The following is a 19,124-nucleotide window of genomic DNA, read 5'->3' on the forward strand; positions in this document are numbered from 1 at the left end:
CCATGTCTCACCAAGGAAAGGAATGCATCTTAAGAAGTGATAGCCAACAAGTCGCAACAGATCTAAATAATATTGTATTTATTCCACAGGTCGCTGGATAACCCAACTCCACCGTACACTCCCAAACTGACCCGCAGGTAGGTGATGCCACCAGTTTTCTATTCTGATGCAATGGGCACATTATATTAAGATTAATACCGTTAATACTATTAATTCAGCACCATCATTTATGGTGCTGTACAAGGGTATGTATAACTGTCTAGAAAAACATGCACAGAAAGTTCAATCTTACATAGGCAGTCTCCCTTCTATGAGAAGCTGAACTCCAGGCAACTAGCTAAATACACAGGAAAAAAAATGCATTGTATTTTTGTTCATCCTGTCCTGGGATTTCACACAGCTGTGCCATGCGGTGGTCTGGCAGTGGGAGCAAGACTGATTTTGCTCTGCTCCAGAAAAAACTAATATATGAAAAAGTTCAGCTCCAGTGGGGATTTGGAAACGCTGCCCACATCCCTAGTATTGCACAGAAACCACATGAGCAAGAACTCTCTGGCGGAACTTTAAAAGGCAGTGGCCCAGATTCAGAAAGACTTACGACGGGCGTATCAGTAGATACACCATCGTAAGTCCTAATCTGAGCCCGCGCAAATTTAAGCGTATGCTCATAATGAGATACGCTTAAATGTTGGTAAGATACGACCGGCGTAAGGCACTTACACCGTCGTATCTTAGATGCATATTTACGCTGGCTGCTAGGTGGCGTTCCCGTTTGTTTAAATATGCAAATGAGCAAATACGCCGATTCACGAACGTACGCCAGGCCGGGGTATCTGTTTACGTCGTTTGCGTAAGACTTATGCCCGGCGTAACGTTACCCCTGCTATAGGGAGGCGCAGCCAATGTTAAGTATGGACGTCGGGACAGACGTAATTTACGTCGTTTGGAAAGTCGATTCACAATTGAGCTGGGCGTAAGTTACGCTCACGTCGCTTTAATTGACAATTAGCGACGTGATTTGGAGCATGCGCACTGGGATTCAGTCGTGGCCGGCGCATGCGCAGTTCGTTCGGCGCGGGGACGCGCTTGATTTAAATGATACACGCCCCCTACCCGCCGAATATGAATTCCGCCGGGTGATTTACATTACTTGCGGCGGCGTAATGTAAATGACATACGTTACGCCAATATAAAGATCCGCTCTCCTACCTGAATCTGGCCCAATGATTCCAAAGATTTGTGTATATAGACAGTAATTGTTTTAAAATTGATATCAATTTAATACAAAAAATCATCAATACATAAAGAGTTTGAATCACAAATTTACAAGTTCAATAATATGTATCCACACAAGATCATAACAAACTACTTGATTTATATCACTTTTGTACAATGTACAGAGTGAAACTCGACGCGTTTCAAAGATTATATGTCATTACTCTTCATCAAGGGGAAGTGGTATATTGAGTTATGATATCTACAATTTAAAAGTTACAGTAAGTACAAGTAAGTGTACCGTATAAGCCGAGTTTTTCAGCACATTTTTTTGTGCTGAAAATTCCCCCCTCGGCTTATACTCGAGTCACCTTTTTGAGCCTGATCTCCCAGACTTTGGGGAGCACCGATTTTTCAATGCCGGGCACCCCTTCCATGGACTCCCATGTTAAAAGGTAATTTCTCCGGTGACTTTAGGGATTCGGTACCGACCAGTCGTAGGTCCCCTTGACCTGGAACCATTTATCCTCTACAAGTGTGCAAGTACAAGTTTGTTGACTAGTACAAGTTTGTTGTCTGGGGGACCTACGGCTTGGGAGCACCGATTTTTCAAAGCCAGGCACCCCTTCCATAGACTCCCATTGTTAAACGTCAGTCTAGTCATGGGCACAGAGAGGCATGGACACAGTGGGGCATGCACATCGACACAGTGAGGCACAGTGAGGCATGCAGATGGACACCCTAGGCTTATACTTGAGTCAATACGTTTTCCCAGTTTTTTGTGGTAAAATTAGGCTTATATTCGGGTCGGCTTATACTAGAGCAGCCCTCAAAAATTCCACTCGCCTGCTCGCATTTTGCGAGTGGAATTTAGTGCAGGGCGAGTGAGGTGCAGGGACTTAGAAGGCGGACTGTTTCCTGGCTGAAGCCATCAGCCAGGAAACTGTCAGCGGGAGTAAACAGAGCGGCATGGCTGGAGACACACAGACACACACACACAGACACCGGGCATCCCCTGGGACGAGAAGAGAGGAGGGGCCGGCGGGAAGCAGTGTGCTGTGAGGTATTCAGCACATTTGGTGAGGCGCTGTGTTTGCTGGAGTCTGGAGGCAGTATGAGGCTGGCTGCCCCCGGGTGCCACACACTGAGGGAGGGGTGTCAGGTCAGGCAGGCACGGGCACACACTGGGGGGCTGTCAGGCCGGCATGGGCACACACTGCGGGGGGGGGATGTCAGGTCAGGCTGGCACGGGCACACACTGCGGGGGGGGTGAGGTCAGGCTGGCACGGGCACACACTGTGGGGGGGGGTGTCAGGTCAGAATGGGCACACACTGCGAGGGGGTTTTAAGCCGGCATGGGGGCGGGGCCAGGTGCGGACTGTACCGCTACCATGGTGACTCGCCGACAGACTGACACAGACAGGAGCAGGAACAATCTCAATCTCTCCGAGACAGTGGGACAGTGCTGAATAGAAGACGGGAAATTCTGTCAACTAGCAGGTGATTGGTTGCTAGGAGGTCCTAGCAACCAATCATTAGCATTGTTAATATAAAAAGTCGTTCAGTAGTTCCCGCCCTCTGTTCAGCACTGCTGTGTCTCTCCCTGTGTAGGTAGGAAGTAAGGTAGGAAGGGGCAGAGAGGTGGGGTGACGGTGCAGCATGCAGGGGCCCCAAAGCTGGGGAGAGGGGAGGTGACTATGCAGCATGCAGGGGGTCCAAAGCTGGGGGGAGAGGTGACTATGCAGCATGCAGGGGGGGAAGAGGTGACTGTGCAAAATGCAGGGGGTCCAAAGCTGGGGGGGAGGTGACTGTGTAACATGCAGGGGGAGGGAGAGGTGACTGTGCAGCATTCATGGGGTCCAAATTGGGGGGGGGGGTGACTGTGTAACATGCAGGGGGGCAGAGGTGACTGTGCAACATCCAGGGGGTCCAAATCTGGGGAGAAGGTGACTGTGTAGCATGCAGAGGGGGAGAGGTGAATGTGTAGCATGCAGGGGATCCAAAGCTGAGGGGGCAGGTGATTTGATGGGGCACGGTGACGCTGCATTTGATGGGGCACGGTGACGCTGCAATTGATGGGGCACGGTGACGCTGCAATTGGTGGGGCACGGTGATGCTGCAGGTACTGTGTTTTATGTTAGTATTGTTAACGTTGTTGATATTTATTTTTGGAACTTAATTCTGCTTAAAACATTTTAACCGTGTAATTTCATGAGGTAATTTACAAGGGCGTGTTTTTGGGGCGGACCTAGGGGTGGGGCAGGGGAGGGGTTGGGTCGTGCAACTAGTTGCGAGTAACTTGAAAGACCTGGCTAGTGGCTCAGGACATGAAATTGTGAGCCCTGTACTAGAGTATATACGGTAATTGTTCTACAGAAACAAACATTTTCTTAGTAAATAAATAATAAACAAGCAGACACTAATAGTGATATAAGCATCATGTTTACTAACCAATAAAGTTGAAGCAGGTATCTCAGATTCAGTAGAGAAAAAATAGAGACGATAAGCCGGAAAAAGGAAGGTTGACCCCAGAGGCAACCCAAGAAGTAGAAGCGGACAATGACCATCGGACAATAGAGATCAAAAGGGGGAGCCAAATACTGTGGATAAAGAGGCCCGTCCCACACCCAAGTCTGCTTCCGCCTCTTAGGTTGCCTCTGGGGTCACTATTATCTAATATAACTATTAGCGCCAACTTGTTTATTATGTATTTACTAAGAAAATGTTTGTTTCTGTAGAACAATTACACGTGTACTTACTGTAACTTTTAAATTGTAGATATCAATCAATATACTACTTTCTCCTGATAAAGCAGAATGGCATATAATCTTTGAAACGCGTTTCACTCTGTACATTGTACAAAAGTGATATAAATCAAGTGGTTTGTTATGATCTCATGCGGGTACATATTATTGAACTTGTAAATTTGTGATTCAAACTCTGTATGTATTTATGATGTTTTTTTATTAAATTTATATCAATTTTAAAACAATTACTGTCTATATACACAAATCTTTGGATTCAATGGCCCGGATTCACAAAGCACTTACGCCGACGTATCTCAAGATACGCCGCGTAAGTGTAAATATGCGCTGTCGTATCCATGCGCCGTGCCCACAAACTGAGATACACCTAAAAAATAGGCTTCATCCGAAGTAACTTGCCTACGCCGGCGTATCGTGGGCGCATATTTACGCTGGACGCATCTGGTGCTCCCATTGATTTCCTATTCAAATATGGAAATGAGGGAGATACGTAGATTCACAAACGTACTTGCGCCCGGCGCATAATATACACGGTTTGCGTAAGTCGTACGTCCGGCGTAAAGTTATTCCCCATATATGAGGTGCAACCCATGCAAAGGTATGGACAAGGGAACTCAAGCCGTCGTATTTTACGTTGTTTATGTTGTACGTGACTATGGCTGGGCGTAGGTTACGTTCAGGCCGTAGGCAGTGATCCGTCGTATCTTAGGCATTCGTTCCGACGTGATTCTGAGCATGCGCATTGGGATGCGTCCACGGGACGGCGCATGTGCCGTTCGTTATTCAAATCTGGCTGAGACTCAGCCCATCATTTGCATGGGGTCACGCCTCATTTGCATGGCTCACACCCACTTCCACTTACGACGACTTGCGCCTAAGTAAGAAACCCAGTGCAGATTTGGTGGCAAGTGCTTTGTGAATTCGGTGCTTGCCTCTCTGCGCTACGTCGGCGTAGCGTATATGAGATAAGCTACGGCGGCATAAATATGCGCCAATGTCTGTGAATCCGGGCCATTGTCTTTTAAAGTTTCGCCAGAGGGTCCTTGCTCTTGCAGTTTCCAGTGAAAACGAAACTCTTGAATAGACATAAAAACACCCTTGCAGTTCCTCCCCGGACTTCAAAGGATTAAATGCTTCTTATGCCTAGGGGTAGGGGAGTAAGGTATAATGCTGTATTCCTTGCTCTGGCAGGCTTTGAGTCTCTCTAACATTCCAGATTGGGCACAATCCTTGCCATCCTAACATTATAAAGCAGATCTATTGGTCCTGCATTGTTCTTGATGACCTCAGCGTGTCACCATTGACCTGAGCGTCTTATCAAAGAGGGTTTAGGGGACTGGTCTGACAGGTGGAGGAAACCTTATTGCTTTACCCCCAAACTTGAAAAGCACTCAACTCTTGCAGTCTGGGTGACCCCACTGCAAAAGTATCTTTTATTTCATTCCCAGAGTTCAGCTTTAAAGTGGCATTCCAGTCGTACCCTAACTAAGCCTAAAACTGCTTTCACCCCCATTCTAAGCCTATTCTATATACCCTGTAAAAGAAAAGATGTCTTTACTTTCCTATTCTGAGGCTGCTCAGGTATGGTCACATGACTGGCGCTTCAGTATAAAGGCTAGGCAGCGACAGCGGCTACAGAGTCTGAGCAATGATGTCCCCTATAGGCTTACTATGGGACTGCAGTTGTCAGGTGCCCCTCTTTTACACTAAAGCTGGCCATGTGATCAGACCGGAGCAGCTTCAGAATAGGTAAGTATAGACATCTTTTCTTTTACATGGTAGATAGAATAGTCTTAGAATGGGGGTGGGAGCAGATTTAGGCTTGGGGTAGGACTAAAATTTCACTTTAAGTAACTCTTAAGCCCCGTACACACGGTCTGACATTTGACCCACCAAAATCACATCGGAATTCCGACAGAATTCCATCTAAACTCTGACGGATTTCCTCTGAATTTCCGATGGAGAAAATCCGATGGGGCATACACACGGTCGGAATTTCCAATGGTAGAAGTCCGTCTGACTTTTTCCATCGGAAATTCCGATCGCGTGTACGGGGCTTTAGAGATCTTGATCTTCCCCCAGCCTATGACTGGGTAGAGAGGCAGCAGACTGGTGAACTCATCGCTCTGTCATTTGTTCCCATCCTCCTATCAGCATTTACCTTGTTAGCACATGAGCTCTGCAGCACAACTGATTGACTCCTAGTGCTGCTTCTACCTCTCCCAGCCTGAGCTCTACTGTGCAGAGGGTTATAAGAGGCAGATGCCGAATCACATTCAGGTACCTACACTGCTTGTATTTAAAATAATACATTTAGTGATGTAATGCTGAATTCATTCATACTTGCCAGGAGTTCAGCTTTAGTCAAATTAAATGACCATTTAAGGTAGACCAATATTGGCCCGGATTCACATACATCGGCGCATATTTATGCAGGCGTAGAGTATCGAATATACGCTACGCCGACGCAGCGCAGAGAGGCAAGCACAGTATTCACAAAGCACTCGCTCTCAAATCTACGCTGGGTTTCCTCGGCGTAAGTGGGAGTGGGCGTGAGCCATGCTAATGAGGCGTGACCCCATGCAAATGATGGGCCAAGCGCCATAGAAGTACTTAAAATGAACCGCGCATGCGCCGTCCCGTGGCCGCATCCCAGTGTCACGTCGAAACATCAGCCGAAGATACGTCGAATCACTGCCTACGACGTGAACGTAATCTACGCCTAGCCATATTCACGTACTACGTAAAATACGACGGCTCTGTTCCCTGGTCAATACCTTTGCATGAGTTGCGCCTCCTATATGGGGAATAACTTTACGCCGGACGTACGACTTACGCAAACCGCGTATATTATGAGCCGGGCGCAACTACGTTTGTGAATCGGCGTATCTCCCTCATTTGCATATGTGCATAGAAAATCAATGGGAGCGGAAAATGAGCCCAACGTAAATATGCGCCCATGATACAACGGCGTAGGCAAGTTATGTCGGTCGTAGGAAGCCTGGGCCAGATTCAAATAGCCCGGCGTAAATTTGTGCAGGCGTAGCGTATCTCCGATACGCTACGCCACCGTAACTTAGTGAGGCAGGTTCTGTATTCAGAAAGAACCTGCGCCCTAAGTTAAGGCGGCGTAGCGTATGTGGTCCGGCGTAAGCCCGCGGAATTCAAATTATCTATGTAGTGGGCGTGTTGTATGGAAATGAAGACTGACCCCACGTATTTGAAGTTTTTGATTAACGGCGCATGCGCCGTCCGTGAACGTAACCCAGTGCGCATGCTCCAAATTAACCCGCAAAAAGCCAATGCTTTTGACGTGAACTGAAATTACGTACAGCCCTATTCGCAAACGACTTACGCAAACAACGTAATCGACGGAAAATTTGACGCTGGCCCGACGTTCATACTTAACATAGGATACGCCTCATATAGCAGGGGTAACTTTACGCCGGAAAAAGACCAACGTAAACGACATAAAAAAATGCGCCGGGCGGACGTACGTTTCTGAAACGGCGTATCTACCTAATTTGCATATTCCTTGCGTAAATCGACGGATGCGCCACCTAGCGGCCAGCGTAAATATGCAACTAAGATACGACGGCGTAAGAGACTTACGCCAGTCGGATCTTAGCAAAATTCCGGCGTATCTTGTTTTCTGAATACAGAAAAAAGATACGCCGGAGCATCCTAGAAGTTACGCCAGCGTAACTTCTTTCTGAATCTGGCCCCCTATTTTTAGGCGTATCTCAGATTGTGGGCACGACGCACAGATACGACGGCGCATAGTTACACTTACGCGGCGTATCTCGAGATACGTCGGCGTAAGTGCTTTGTGAATCCGGGTCATTATATCCAGGAAACCAGCATTTTCAAAAGCAATCCAGCAATATCAGCCTCCATACTGTATAGCTCTCTGCATGGAATGCCCATAATCATATTTTGGAGACCTGTATGTGTTGACCTGTTCTTCATTTTCTAGGAGCATGGAGTCTCCAAACCTGAGCATTACAGGTGAATCCTTGCTTGCCAATCTGCAGGAAGATGACCTGGGACATCTCTCAGACCTCGATGTGGAACCGGATGCCCAGAACTGGCAGCACACCGTGGGTAGGGAGGTGGCGCAGCATTTGTCTCCAAAAGAACGAGCGCGCCAAGAAGTAATACATGGTGAGCAACTTTTGGCAGGTATTGGTCATGATGTATTTAAGGGTTAGTTCACCTTTACCAAAAAAAAAAAATGTCCTATGCAGGTAAGGGGCACCTGTAGATAAAAAAAAACTCTGCAGCTTTGATTAAAGTTGGATACTGTCTCTGTTATAGGTGTAGGCCATTTACGTACCTTTCCGAAGCCTGACCGAAAAACTCCAAAAGATGGCATCATCCCGTCCTGCTTTGTTGCTAAGACATTTCCAGCTGATTCGAACCCCTGCTCTCTCTGTCCCCTGTCATAGTAGCTCTTAGGTCAGTGATACTGCAGTGAAGGAGAGAGTAGACCACACATGTGGGAGTTTGAGAGCTCGCTCCTGTGATAGTGGGGGTGAGCAGCAATGGTTGGTAGTATCTTGGCAACAAGGCAGGATGGGGAAGCGCCATTTCTTGGAGTTACGTGGCCAGGCTTTGGTAGGTAAGTAAATGGTCTACACCGGTGATGGCGACCCTTGGCACCCCAGATGTTTTGAAACTACATTTCCCAACTACACTGCAGAGTGCATGAGCGTCATGGGAAATGTAGCTCCAAAACATCTGGGGTGCCAAGGTTCGCCACCACTGGTCCACACCTATATAGCAATGGCATTATCCAACTTCAGTCAAAGCTGCACAGTTTTTTATCTATGGATGCCCCTTACCTGCATAGGCACTTTTTTTGGTAAAGGTTAACTAACCGTTTAAGGGTATTGATCTAAGGCAGGTAAGTCCTAGCATAATGTATAACGTACCAATTTTTTTTTTAAGGTATTCATGGGTTTGTATCTACAGTATATAAGAGGAAAGTAAATTTAATAATAATAATAAAAATTTAACATTTTGCAAGTAATAAGATAAATTCTTTATAATTATTATATCACTGGGTCTTCTGTAATAGCAACTGTACGTTACGCTTTAAGTTTGACTTTGAACTTTTGATCTCCTTTTAGAACTGTTTATGACGGAAGCTTCTCACCTGCGGGTCCTCCGTGTTCTGGATCATATTTTCTATCAGAGGATGCGTAAAGATAATCTGCTGTCTACAGAAGAACTATCGCTGGTCTTCCCCAATCTTCCTGAGCTTGTCGAAATTCACAGTAAGTGAACAGAAAAGAAAGTATATAGTAATTGACTCATATAGGACACCTAACCATCACGCCTATTTGACCTTGTTGGATCCCCAGTTCCAACTCATCTTTAAAACCATATAAAATTATGATGGATAATTTACGATAGTTAATATAGCACTTTGACCCTCGAAAGTGTCCATACATGATCCATATGTAAAAAAGCACTGAAAAGCACTAGGGGCCATATTCTGAGTAAAGTTACGATGGAGTATCTCAGGATACTCCATCGTATCTCTCTTTTTTGGCCAGTGTATCTATGCGAGTGAGTCTTAGAATCATTTTCGCATAGATACACTTAAGATCCAACATGTGTAAGTCACTTACACTGTCGGATCTTAAATTTAATTACTCCGCCGGCCGCTAGGTGGCGTTTACGCTCAGGTCTCATTTGTTTATGCAAATGAGCCTGATACGCCGTTTCCCGAACGAAATCGCGGCGCGTAACCGTCGCTAACGTCGTTTGCGTAGGCGTAAGGTTACCCCTGCTATATGAGGGGTAACCTTACGCCAGTCCCACGTAGGCCATGTTAAGTATGGCGTCGGGTCCGCGTCATGTTTTCCTGTCGGGTACGTTGTTTTACTAAGTCATCCGCGAATACGTCTTTACGTCAATGACGCACACGTCGGCGTCATTGACGTTTTACACCGAGAACTGGAGCATGCGCACTGGGCTATTTTAAGCCCGGCGCATGCGCAGTTCGTTAGAATCGGGGGCGTGCTTAATTTAAATAGAAGCCACCCCCTTGGATTTACGCGGGGATATGCCAGGCCAAATACACTACGCCGCCCCAAACTACGGAGCAAGTGTTTGGGGAATACAGCACTTGCTCCTGTAGGTTGGGGCGGCGTAGTGTAAATGGCTTACGCGCCGCCCGCCTACAATCTACGGGAATATGGCCCTACGTGTCCTCATATTGTTGCATTACTTGAGCGCTCCAAGGTCTCTTAGCCAACCGCTGCTTCCTTAGGGGCAAATAAGAGTATCACAATATTAAAAGAAGAGCAGAACATTTGACAGGTTTAGCTCAACACCTAGGCATCTATAGCGGGGACAATTCCAACTCCTTCCCAACACAAGGTAGGGAATCTGGCATCAAAACACTGTACCATACAGGAAGAAGACCGAAGCCACAACCAGCACCCCAACCAGCACCCCCAGATAGCATGCTAGTGTGAACTGAAATATAGGACATAAGGTCAATTGCCTTGTCTGCGTGTTGGGAAATGCTGCCCAGCACAGCCCAACCGAGCTGGTGTGAATGAGTATTAACATGAAATTGCAGCTATAACAATCTCCACTCTTTTGGCATGGCTTTACACAAGAATTTGGAGTGTGCTTATATGAATTTGTGCTGTGATGAGAAGACCTGACTCACGCTCAGTATTCCAATTTATCCCAAAGGTGTTCAGTTATGATTGTGGTCAGGACTTCATGCAGGTCACTCAAGTTCCTCCACACCAGACTGGTCAAGCCATGTCTTCATAGAGTTGGCTTTGTTCACGAAGCACAGTCACACTATGACAGAAACGGGCCTTCAAACAGTTTTCACAAGGCTGGAAGAGCATAATTGTCTAAAATGTCTTTGCGTGCTGTGGCATTAACGGTACTCAGTGGTGGAAATGCATGAAAAAATCCAGTTTCCAAAAATGTTGGCCATAGATTGTAAGGAATACGATTCTTTTTGAGTCCAGTGGGATTGCCGATACATCCCTTAACCACTTAAGCCCCGGACCAAAATGCAGGTAAAGGACCAGGCCCCTTTTTGCGATTCGGCACTCCGTCATTTTAACTGACAATTGCGCGGTCGTGCGACGTGGCTCCCAAACAAAATTGGCGTCCTTTTTTTCCCACAAATAGAGCTTTATTTTGGTGGTATTTAATCACCTCTGCGGTTTTTATTTTTTGCGCTATAAACAAAAATAGAGCGACAATTTTGAAAAAAAATCTATATTTTTTACTTTTTGCTATAATAAATATCCCCCAAAAATATATAAAAAAATTGTTTTTTTCCTCAGTTTAGGCCGATACGTATTCTTCTACATATTTTTGGTAAAAAAAAATCCCAATAAGCGTTTATCGGTTGGTTTGCGCAAAATTTATAACGTTTACAAAATAGGGGATAGTTTTATTGCATTTTTATTAATTAACTATTTTTTTTTACTACTAATGGCGGCGATCAGCGATTTTTTTCGTGACTGCGACATTATGGCGGACACTTCGGACAATTTTGACACATTTTTGGGACCATTGTCATTTTCACAGCAAAAAATGCATTTAAAATGCATTGTTTATTGTGGAAATGACCGTTGCAGTTTGGGAGTTAACCACAGGGGGCGCTGTAGGAGTTATGTTTCACCTAGTGTGTGTTTACAACTGTAGGGGGGTGTGGCTGTAGAAGTGACGTCATCGATTGTGTCTCCTTATAAAGGGGATGACACGATCGATGCAGCCGCCACAGTGAAGCACGGGGAACCCGTGTTTACACGCAGCTCTCCCCGTTCTTCAGCTCCGGGGACCGATAGCGGGACCCCAGTGAAGATCGGGTACGCGTGTCCCGCGGTCCCGGAGCTTCAGGCCGGGTCGTGGGAGCTCGCCCGCGACCCACGGCTGGGTAGATGTACAGGACATACCTGTACGTGGATCTGCCCAGCCGTGCCATTCTGCTGACGTATATGTGCAGGAGGCGGTCGTTAAGTGGTTAAAGTGGAACTTCCGCATTAAGCACTCCTCCCCCCCTTACATGCCACATTTGGCATGTCATTTTTTTGAGGGGAGTGGGGGATCGTTAGGAGTGGGACTTCCACCTAGGGACCACCTAGGTGATGCCTCCTCTGCCCCTAGGCAACCCCTCCCTCTAGGTGATCTCCTGGGACATGTGACAGGTCCCAGGAGATCGCCTGTCCACTCCGGGAGCGCAGAGCGACTCGTGCATGCGCAGTGCATGCCCGGCTGTGAAGCCGAAAGCTGTCGCGGCTGGGTGCCCAGAGTGTGAATGGAGGAGCAGGGAGAGGAGCGACGCTCCGTGCGGCCGCAACGGCTGGACCGTGGAACAGGTAAGTGTCTCTTTATTAAAAGTCAGCAGCTATTCTTTTTGTAGCTGCTGACTTTTAATAAACATTAAAAGGCTGGAACTCCGCTTTAAGTCTGCCATAGATGGAGCGATTTTCTTTCCTGCAACCATGGGTTGCAGAAAAGAAAATCATGCGATTCCCCCATCAACACAATCAGGAATCTCTCATGTGGAGCTATTGTGTTGAAACACTCAGTGATTATTGCTAGTGACTACAGCCGCTGGCAATAATTGCATGAAAAAGCCAACAGGCTGGTTGTACCAAAGTTAGTTGATCAATCGATCAACCTGGGTACAATCTGCCTGCTCAAACACGGTTCAAATCTCGGCCAGGCCCTTCTGAACTGGACGAGATTTGAACCATCTATGGCCAGCTTTACAAATAATACATTTCTTATTCCGTGTACACAAGGTCGGAATATCCGATGGAATAAGTCAGATGAGAGCTTTTCATCAGATATTCCGACCTTGTGTATGCCCCATAGAACTATTGGAACATCCGCTCTTCTGTATGCTTGTCCGACGCACTAAAAACATGCATGTGCTCAGAATCAAGTACGAGACAGAAGCGATCAGTCTGGCAAAACTAGCGTTCGTAATGGAGATCGCACATTCGTCACGCTGTAACAAACTGAAAAGCACGAAGACTGAAAAGCGAGAATCGTCTCTCACCAAACTTTTACTAACACGAGGATCAGCAAAAGCAGCCCAAAGGGTGGCGCCGTTGGAATTGAACTTCCGTTTGATACTGCCGTCGTACGTGTTGTATGTCACCGCGTTTTTGGACTGTCGGAATTTGGTGTGACCGTGTGTATGCAAGACAGCTTGAGCGGAATTCCGTCAGAATTCCGTCGGAAAAACCATCTGAGTTTATTGCGACGGAAAAAAGCGGTTGTGTGTACAGGGTATTAGCATTATGGCTGGAATATTCGTCTTCTGACTGTGGTTTGAACATGTTTGCTTGGCATAAGTAGGACATGGACGTGATTACCAATTGTCTCATATATAACCAGTCTCCGTCTCCTCTACGCTCTTCTGTTATCTTGTAGCAGTTGCTACTGGCAGGCCTCCCACTCTGCAGCAAAGCCAACCTGATTTCCATTCTTAAGACCGTTAATTATGCAGCTGAGAAATCATATCTTGTATTTCAAACACAGCCAATAAGCCATGATTTGTCTTGCCAATTTAAAGACCAGCTGCAGCCAAAGCCTTATTTTTTTATTAATAGAGCAAGGATGGGTTACACCAGCTTTCAGGTTTTTCCTGCTGTCTGTCAATTCAGTGGGGGAGATATTCCTTCAAATCTCACGATACCGCGCTGCAATGTTTATATATACCCCAAATCACCAGTAAAACCATCATTATTAATAAATCTTCTTTAGTGAAAAATGTCTCATGATTTATAATAGTCCTAATTCTTCTCAATCTTCTGCTCCACACCAATCTTCTACTCTGAATCACCCCATGTTCCACACACCTTCACCACAATATGCTCACCTGGTGTTTTGACTATAAACACAACGCCAGGATGCGCCTTCCCATTAAGGGGGTATTGTAGCCTGGATTGGTGTTAAAAAAGAAGTATGGGTTTGGGGGTTATTGCATTTTTATACTTGCCTAGGTGGATGCAGCATCTGTCCCCCACTGCCTCTGCACTGAGAACTGAGCGATCCAACATCGCTGATGTCTTGGTTCTCTCGGCTCCCCGAGCAGAGAACTGCTGCCTGTCAATCAGCAGCTCTACTCTCTGCTCCTCCACACTCACTGGAGCGCTGAGTTGGGCAGGGGCGGGGAGCGGCCATCTCAGAGGCTCGCTGAGAGGCGGAGACAGCTATCAGTCCAGGCACCTGGCGGACTCTCAGAGTCGGGGTGACGTGGTGCCTGGACTGATATTGGTGACGTCAGCAAAGAGCAGACTTCTGATCGCAGATCATTCAAGGTAGCCAAAAAACTTTCATTAATCGTTATCCAGGATAAGTTAGCCTTAATCAAGTCAAACAGGACTATAGAAGACTTCCAAGACCTGGCTATAGCCATTCTTTCAGCTACAAAAACAAATGCAATTAGCCGTCTTTTGAACCTAGGAGCATCTAGCACAGGGTGGCCCAAAAGGATTGTTATTTGACAGGGACGAACCTCATAAAAACCAAACAGGCCCTTTTGGGGCACTCTGTGCTAGAGGCTCCTGGGTAATACATGTTCCCATCTAGATTGGTCTCCGGAGCCTCGTCATTATGTTTCAGGGGTTTTGGACAAGAAGGCTTGTTCCTTTTGATGGGCGTTCTCAAAAGTGCAAAGATTTTGCATAAGGGCTCATAATTTAATTTATACTTTGACAGGGACGAACCTCATAAAAACCAAAGTATATGCATAAGGGCTCATAATTTAATTTATACTTTGACAGGGACGAACCTCATAGAAACCAAAGTATAAATTAAATTATGAGCCCTTATGCAAAATCTTTGCACTTTTGAGAACGCCCATCAAAAGGAACGAGCCTTCTTGTCCAAAACCCCTGAAACATAATGACGAGGCTCCAGAGACCAATCTAGATTTGACCATGTATTACCTAGAAGCCTCTACCACAGAGTGGCCCAAAAGGGCCTGTTTGGTTTTTATGAGGTTCGTTCCTGTCAAAGTATAAATTAAATTATGAGCCCTTATACAAAAACTTTGCGCATTTGAGAATGCCCATCAGAAGGAAAGAGCCTTCTTGTCCATAACCACCGGAAACATAATGACGAGGCTCCAGAGACCAATCTAGACAGGACCGTGTATTATCGGAGTAAACTTTATAGTTTGACTTGGATGCCATCAGAAGGAACAAGCCTTCTTGCCCATAACCCCTGAAACATAATGACGAGGCTCCAGAGACCAATCTAGATGGGACCATGTAATACCTAAGAGCCTCTACCACAGAGTGGCCCAAAAGGGCCTGTTGTTTGGTTTTTATGAGGTTTGTTCCTGTCAAAGTAGAAATGAACTTATGAGCCCTTATGCAAAATCTTTGCACTTTTGAGAACGCCCATCAAGAGGAACGAGCCTTCTTTACCCAAACCCCTGAAACATAATGAGGAGGCTCCAGAGACCAATCTAGACACGGCCATGTATTATCGGAGTAAAACCTTAAAGTTTGACTTGGATGCATGGCCCACCAGCTTATACCATTCATCCAGTTCTCATCTGATCATATATGTTTGGATGATTTTGACATAAGTAACGAGGTGCTGTAAGTTTTTATACGCTGTTCTGTTTTCTCCCCCAGATTCTCTGGCAGAAGTCATGAAAAGGGTGAGGGAAGAAGGACCTGTCGTTAAGGAGATCGGTGATCTCATGATGTTTCGGGTAAGGCTGGAGAAACAAGGTCATTTTTTTTCTGTTTGCTCAGGTTGAATGTAAAATTAATTTAGCCTCACATTAGCTAGGGTTCGGTGGGGTCCTAAAAAAGCACATATAAAGTGCACCTAAAGTGTTCCTAAACCTACATGAAAAAAGTCAATATATAGATACACTTAGGGGGTTATTTCCAAAAGGCAAATCCACTTTGCACTACAAGTGTGCAGAGTGACTCCATTGGTTACTCTGTCTTATCCCAACATGTTTTGGGGGCAGTGCAAGAAGGCGAGGATCTGTGCATACAGGATCAAACAGCCTTTTTATACAATGCAGAGGATTAACCCCTTAGGTTCCACAGTGAGTATAACAAGCATTTTACGGCATATACAGACTGATTTTACTGTTGTGGGTTTAGTAACACTTTAAGGCTTTAGAACCACTTTAATGAGTATCCCATGTCAGAAGGCTGCTGTTTACTGTGCAAATCCTATCTTCATTGATGCTGCATATTACTCACAGTGCTCTTTTTCCAGCTTTGCAACCAAGAGTTCAGTCTCTCATACGGTCAGTGACTCTCCCCTTACTCACCAGTTGTCCACTTACAAAAAGCCGTGTCTTGTTTCACAGAATTTAAGGTGTTCTGTGAAAGGACAAGGGGAGATCCGTGCCTTGACCTGCACCTTCTCTTACCTTTTCAATTCACAGAATGCCTTGCATTCTCTGAAAGAAATGCAAGCCTTTTGTAAATGGATGAGAGGAGATGACATGGTGAGTGAATGACTGGATCCTTTACTGTATGGGAGCTGGAACCCTCAGTCTTACTCACAAAGGAGAAGCTCTATGAGTAATATCTAGCATCAATGGAGCTAGGATTTGTACAGCCATATGAGCACAGGATACTACTCATGAGAGGTAACCTATATGATTTGTGCTGTTGCCAAAAAATATATACCGTATCTTTCGGCGTATGAGATGACATTTTACCCTTAAAAAAATAAAAATAAACAGCCAAAAAGCAGGGGTCGTCTTTTACAACGGGTCAGCTCCTCGGATGCCTGATGTATGTGCAGCAATACATTGCGCAGGGGCGTGGTCTGGCCGCAATCGAATATGGCCGCTTAATCCCTGACCTCCGCTCCTCCATTGAGCTACACAAAGCCATCCAGTTGCCCACCCGATTATCATGAACACGCAGGCTCATGGATTACTATATGCAGCGCCCATACCTTCCGGCTCCAAATGGCGCCGATCAGGACAGAGACATCCCGCCGCCAAGCTCACTGCCTGTGTCTGCCCCACATGATGATCAGGTATCTGACATGGAGGAGACAGAGCAGCAACAACCTCATCTAAACTCTTCTCCCTCTGATAGAGGTAAGAGGTCTGCCATGTCACCTGCACACTCTCCCACAAAGCACCCCCCCCTGTGAAGAGACATCGTGGTGCTGAGCCTTGTAGTCCCACAGCTAAAGTTGCTTTTACCCAGCCTCTAGGCAACGTTTACAACCACAAGAAGGAAGAAATATGAAGCCTCGGAAGGGGGGGTCGTCTTATACGGTGAGTACAGGCAAAAACTGTAAAATTAGGGGATCGTCTTGTACGCCCGGTCACCTTATACCCCAGAAAATACAGTATATTGTATATACTCGAGTATAAGCCGACCCGGATATCAGCCGAGGCACCAAATTTTAACACAAAAAACTGGGAAAACGTATTGACTCGAGTATAAGCCTAGAGTGGGAATTGCAGCAGCTGCTGGTAAATTTTCAAGATGCAGTGCGGCACAGACAACACAGAGGCTGCCGGCGTCGCTGTGCCCATCAATGCAGCCTCACTGCCCATCATTGCAGCCTCACCATGAGCATCATTGCAGCCTTACAGTGCCCATCATTGTAGCCCCACTGTGCCCATCATTGCAGGCTCAATGTGCCCGTCATTGCAGCCTCACTAGTAGTGACTGTCCATGCAGTCTCAGCAGTCAGTAACTGGATTGCACAGTGGGCATCTCCCGCTGTATCTCAGAGTTCAGTCTGAAATGTTTGGTCACGCTGTGACAAAAGTGTTCTGTCTATCACACAAGCTGGTCTAGGAAGAGGGCGGGACTTTTGTCACAGCGCGGCCAAAAATGTCAGCTCCTGCCGTGTAAGCGAGGGAGAGAGGGGAGCGCTGCAGCCACAGTTCAAAGCGGCCCCAGGGCAAGCTGGCTTCTGGGAAATGTCCCGGTATCCCAGTAGGCCAGGCCGGCCCTGCCCTCACTTGAATATAAGCCGAGGAGGGCTTTTTTCAGCATACAAAATGTGATGAAAAAGTCAGCTTATACACGAGTATATACAGTGTGTGTGTATATATAATGTGTGTGTGTGTGTGTATATATATCGATTGATTTTAAAGTACGGAACACAGGCAATAAAAGGGTTTATGAAACCTTTGCCCTTGTCCTGTACTGTGCTCCAAGATATGGAATGTACAGGTAATTGCTCTTTATTTTTGCCTTGAAAAGTGTTATGAAATTTAAGGAACTTGACATGATTGGCCAAACCTCACAATTTATTCTCCCATATGAAGGTCTTCACTTGTGAGCACGCTCATGATCAAGTCTCATCATTCTTTTTACTTTCTATAGTTCGATGGACCTCCTGGAGAGGAAGTTCGTGAAGAAACAGCCAAGTTTTGTTCTTGCCAAACCATTGCACTTGACCTGATCAAAACCAAAAAGAGGAAAGAAGCGCGGTTTAATCTCTTTATGCAGGTGATGTCCTACTTAGTCACATCTTATTCTCTTGTCTTCATTTTTTTTTCATTACTTATTTTCAAATTTTTGTGTCTTAACAACATTCAGGGAAATTGTTAAAGATCTACGACACTATTTAGAATTCTGATGTGTCTCCACATGACCAATGTTGTGTGGGTGATAGATTCATGTACCTGTTGTAGACAGGTGCATGGGGCAGGCATCGTATGTGGAGGAACAGTGGGACTGGAGCAGGGGTCAAGTCCTGGGGAAAAAAGTGTGGGAACTCCCACCCAAGATCCACTCCCCCACCAAAACATGATACCCTCATATGCATAATTACTAAACCGCATGGTTTTTTTTGCGGAGGTCTGCCGCAAGTTATCGCGGGATTTAGAAAGCAGCTCTTTCTAAATCCCGCGATAAATCGCGGCAGACCTCCGCAATGTCTCCTGGGAACAATGGCAAAAGCTCCCAGGAGACATTGCGGCATCGAGGAAGTGACGGAATACCCGCACACTACCCAATGAATCAATATACAGGAAGCGGCCAGTAACATAAAGGATTACTAAGGTTCGCCTGCCCCTGACAGTGACTCGAGCTGGGCATCGCCGCTTAGTGAAGGATTGGCTCGGGCTGCTCGGCTGCTCTAGTCCTGCAAAGGGAACTGAGTTCCTGCTGTGAAAAAAGTGCA

At 46.1% G+C, this 19,124-nt stretch overlaps 1 protein-coding gene across 5 annotated transcripts in view; it reads left to right on the forward strand.

The window, feature by feature from the left end:
• The window catches only part of ARHGEF11 (Rho guanine nucleotide exchange factor 11), a 302,232-nt gene that overhangs the window by 233,326 nt on the left and 49,782 nt on the right, over window positions 1-19,124 (forward strand). For all 5 annotated transcript variants that reach the window (XM_040332151.1, XM_040332146.1, XM_040332148.1 and 2 more), the window contains 5 exons: window positions 90-137; window positions 7,957-8,144; window positions 9,113-9,259; window positions 15,629-15,708; window positions 18,323-18,448. In XM_040332151.1, coding sequence (XP_040188085.1) covers window positions 90-137; window positions 7,957-8,144; window positions 9,113-9,259; window positions 15,629-15,708; window positions 18,323-18,448 — 589 coding nt within the window. The remainder of the gene's footprint in view (window positions 1-89; window positions 138-7,956; window positions 8,145-9,112; window positions 9,260-15,628; window positions 15,709-18,322; window positions 18,449-19,124) is intronic.

The sequence above is a fragment of the Rana temporaria genome, chromosome 13 (assembly GCF_905171775.1).
Source record: "Rana temporaria chromosome 13, aRanTem1.1, whole genome shotgun sequence".
NCBI classification, from domain to species: Eukaryota; Metazoa; Chordata; class Amphibia; order Anura; family Ranidae; genus Rana; species Rana temporaria.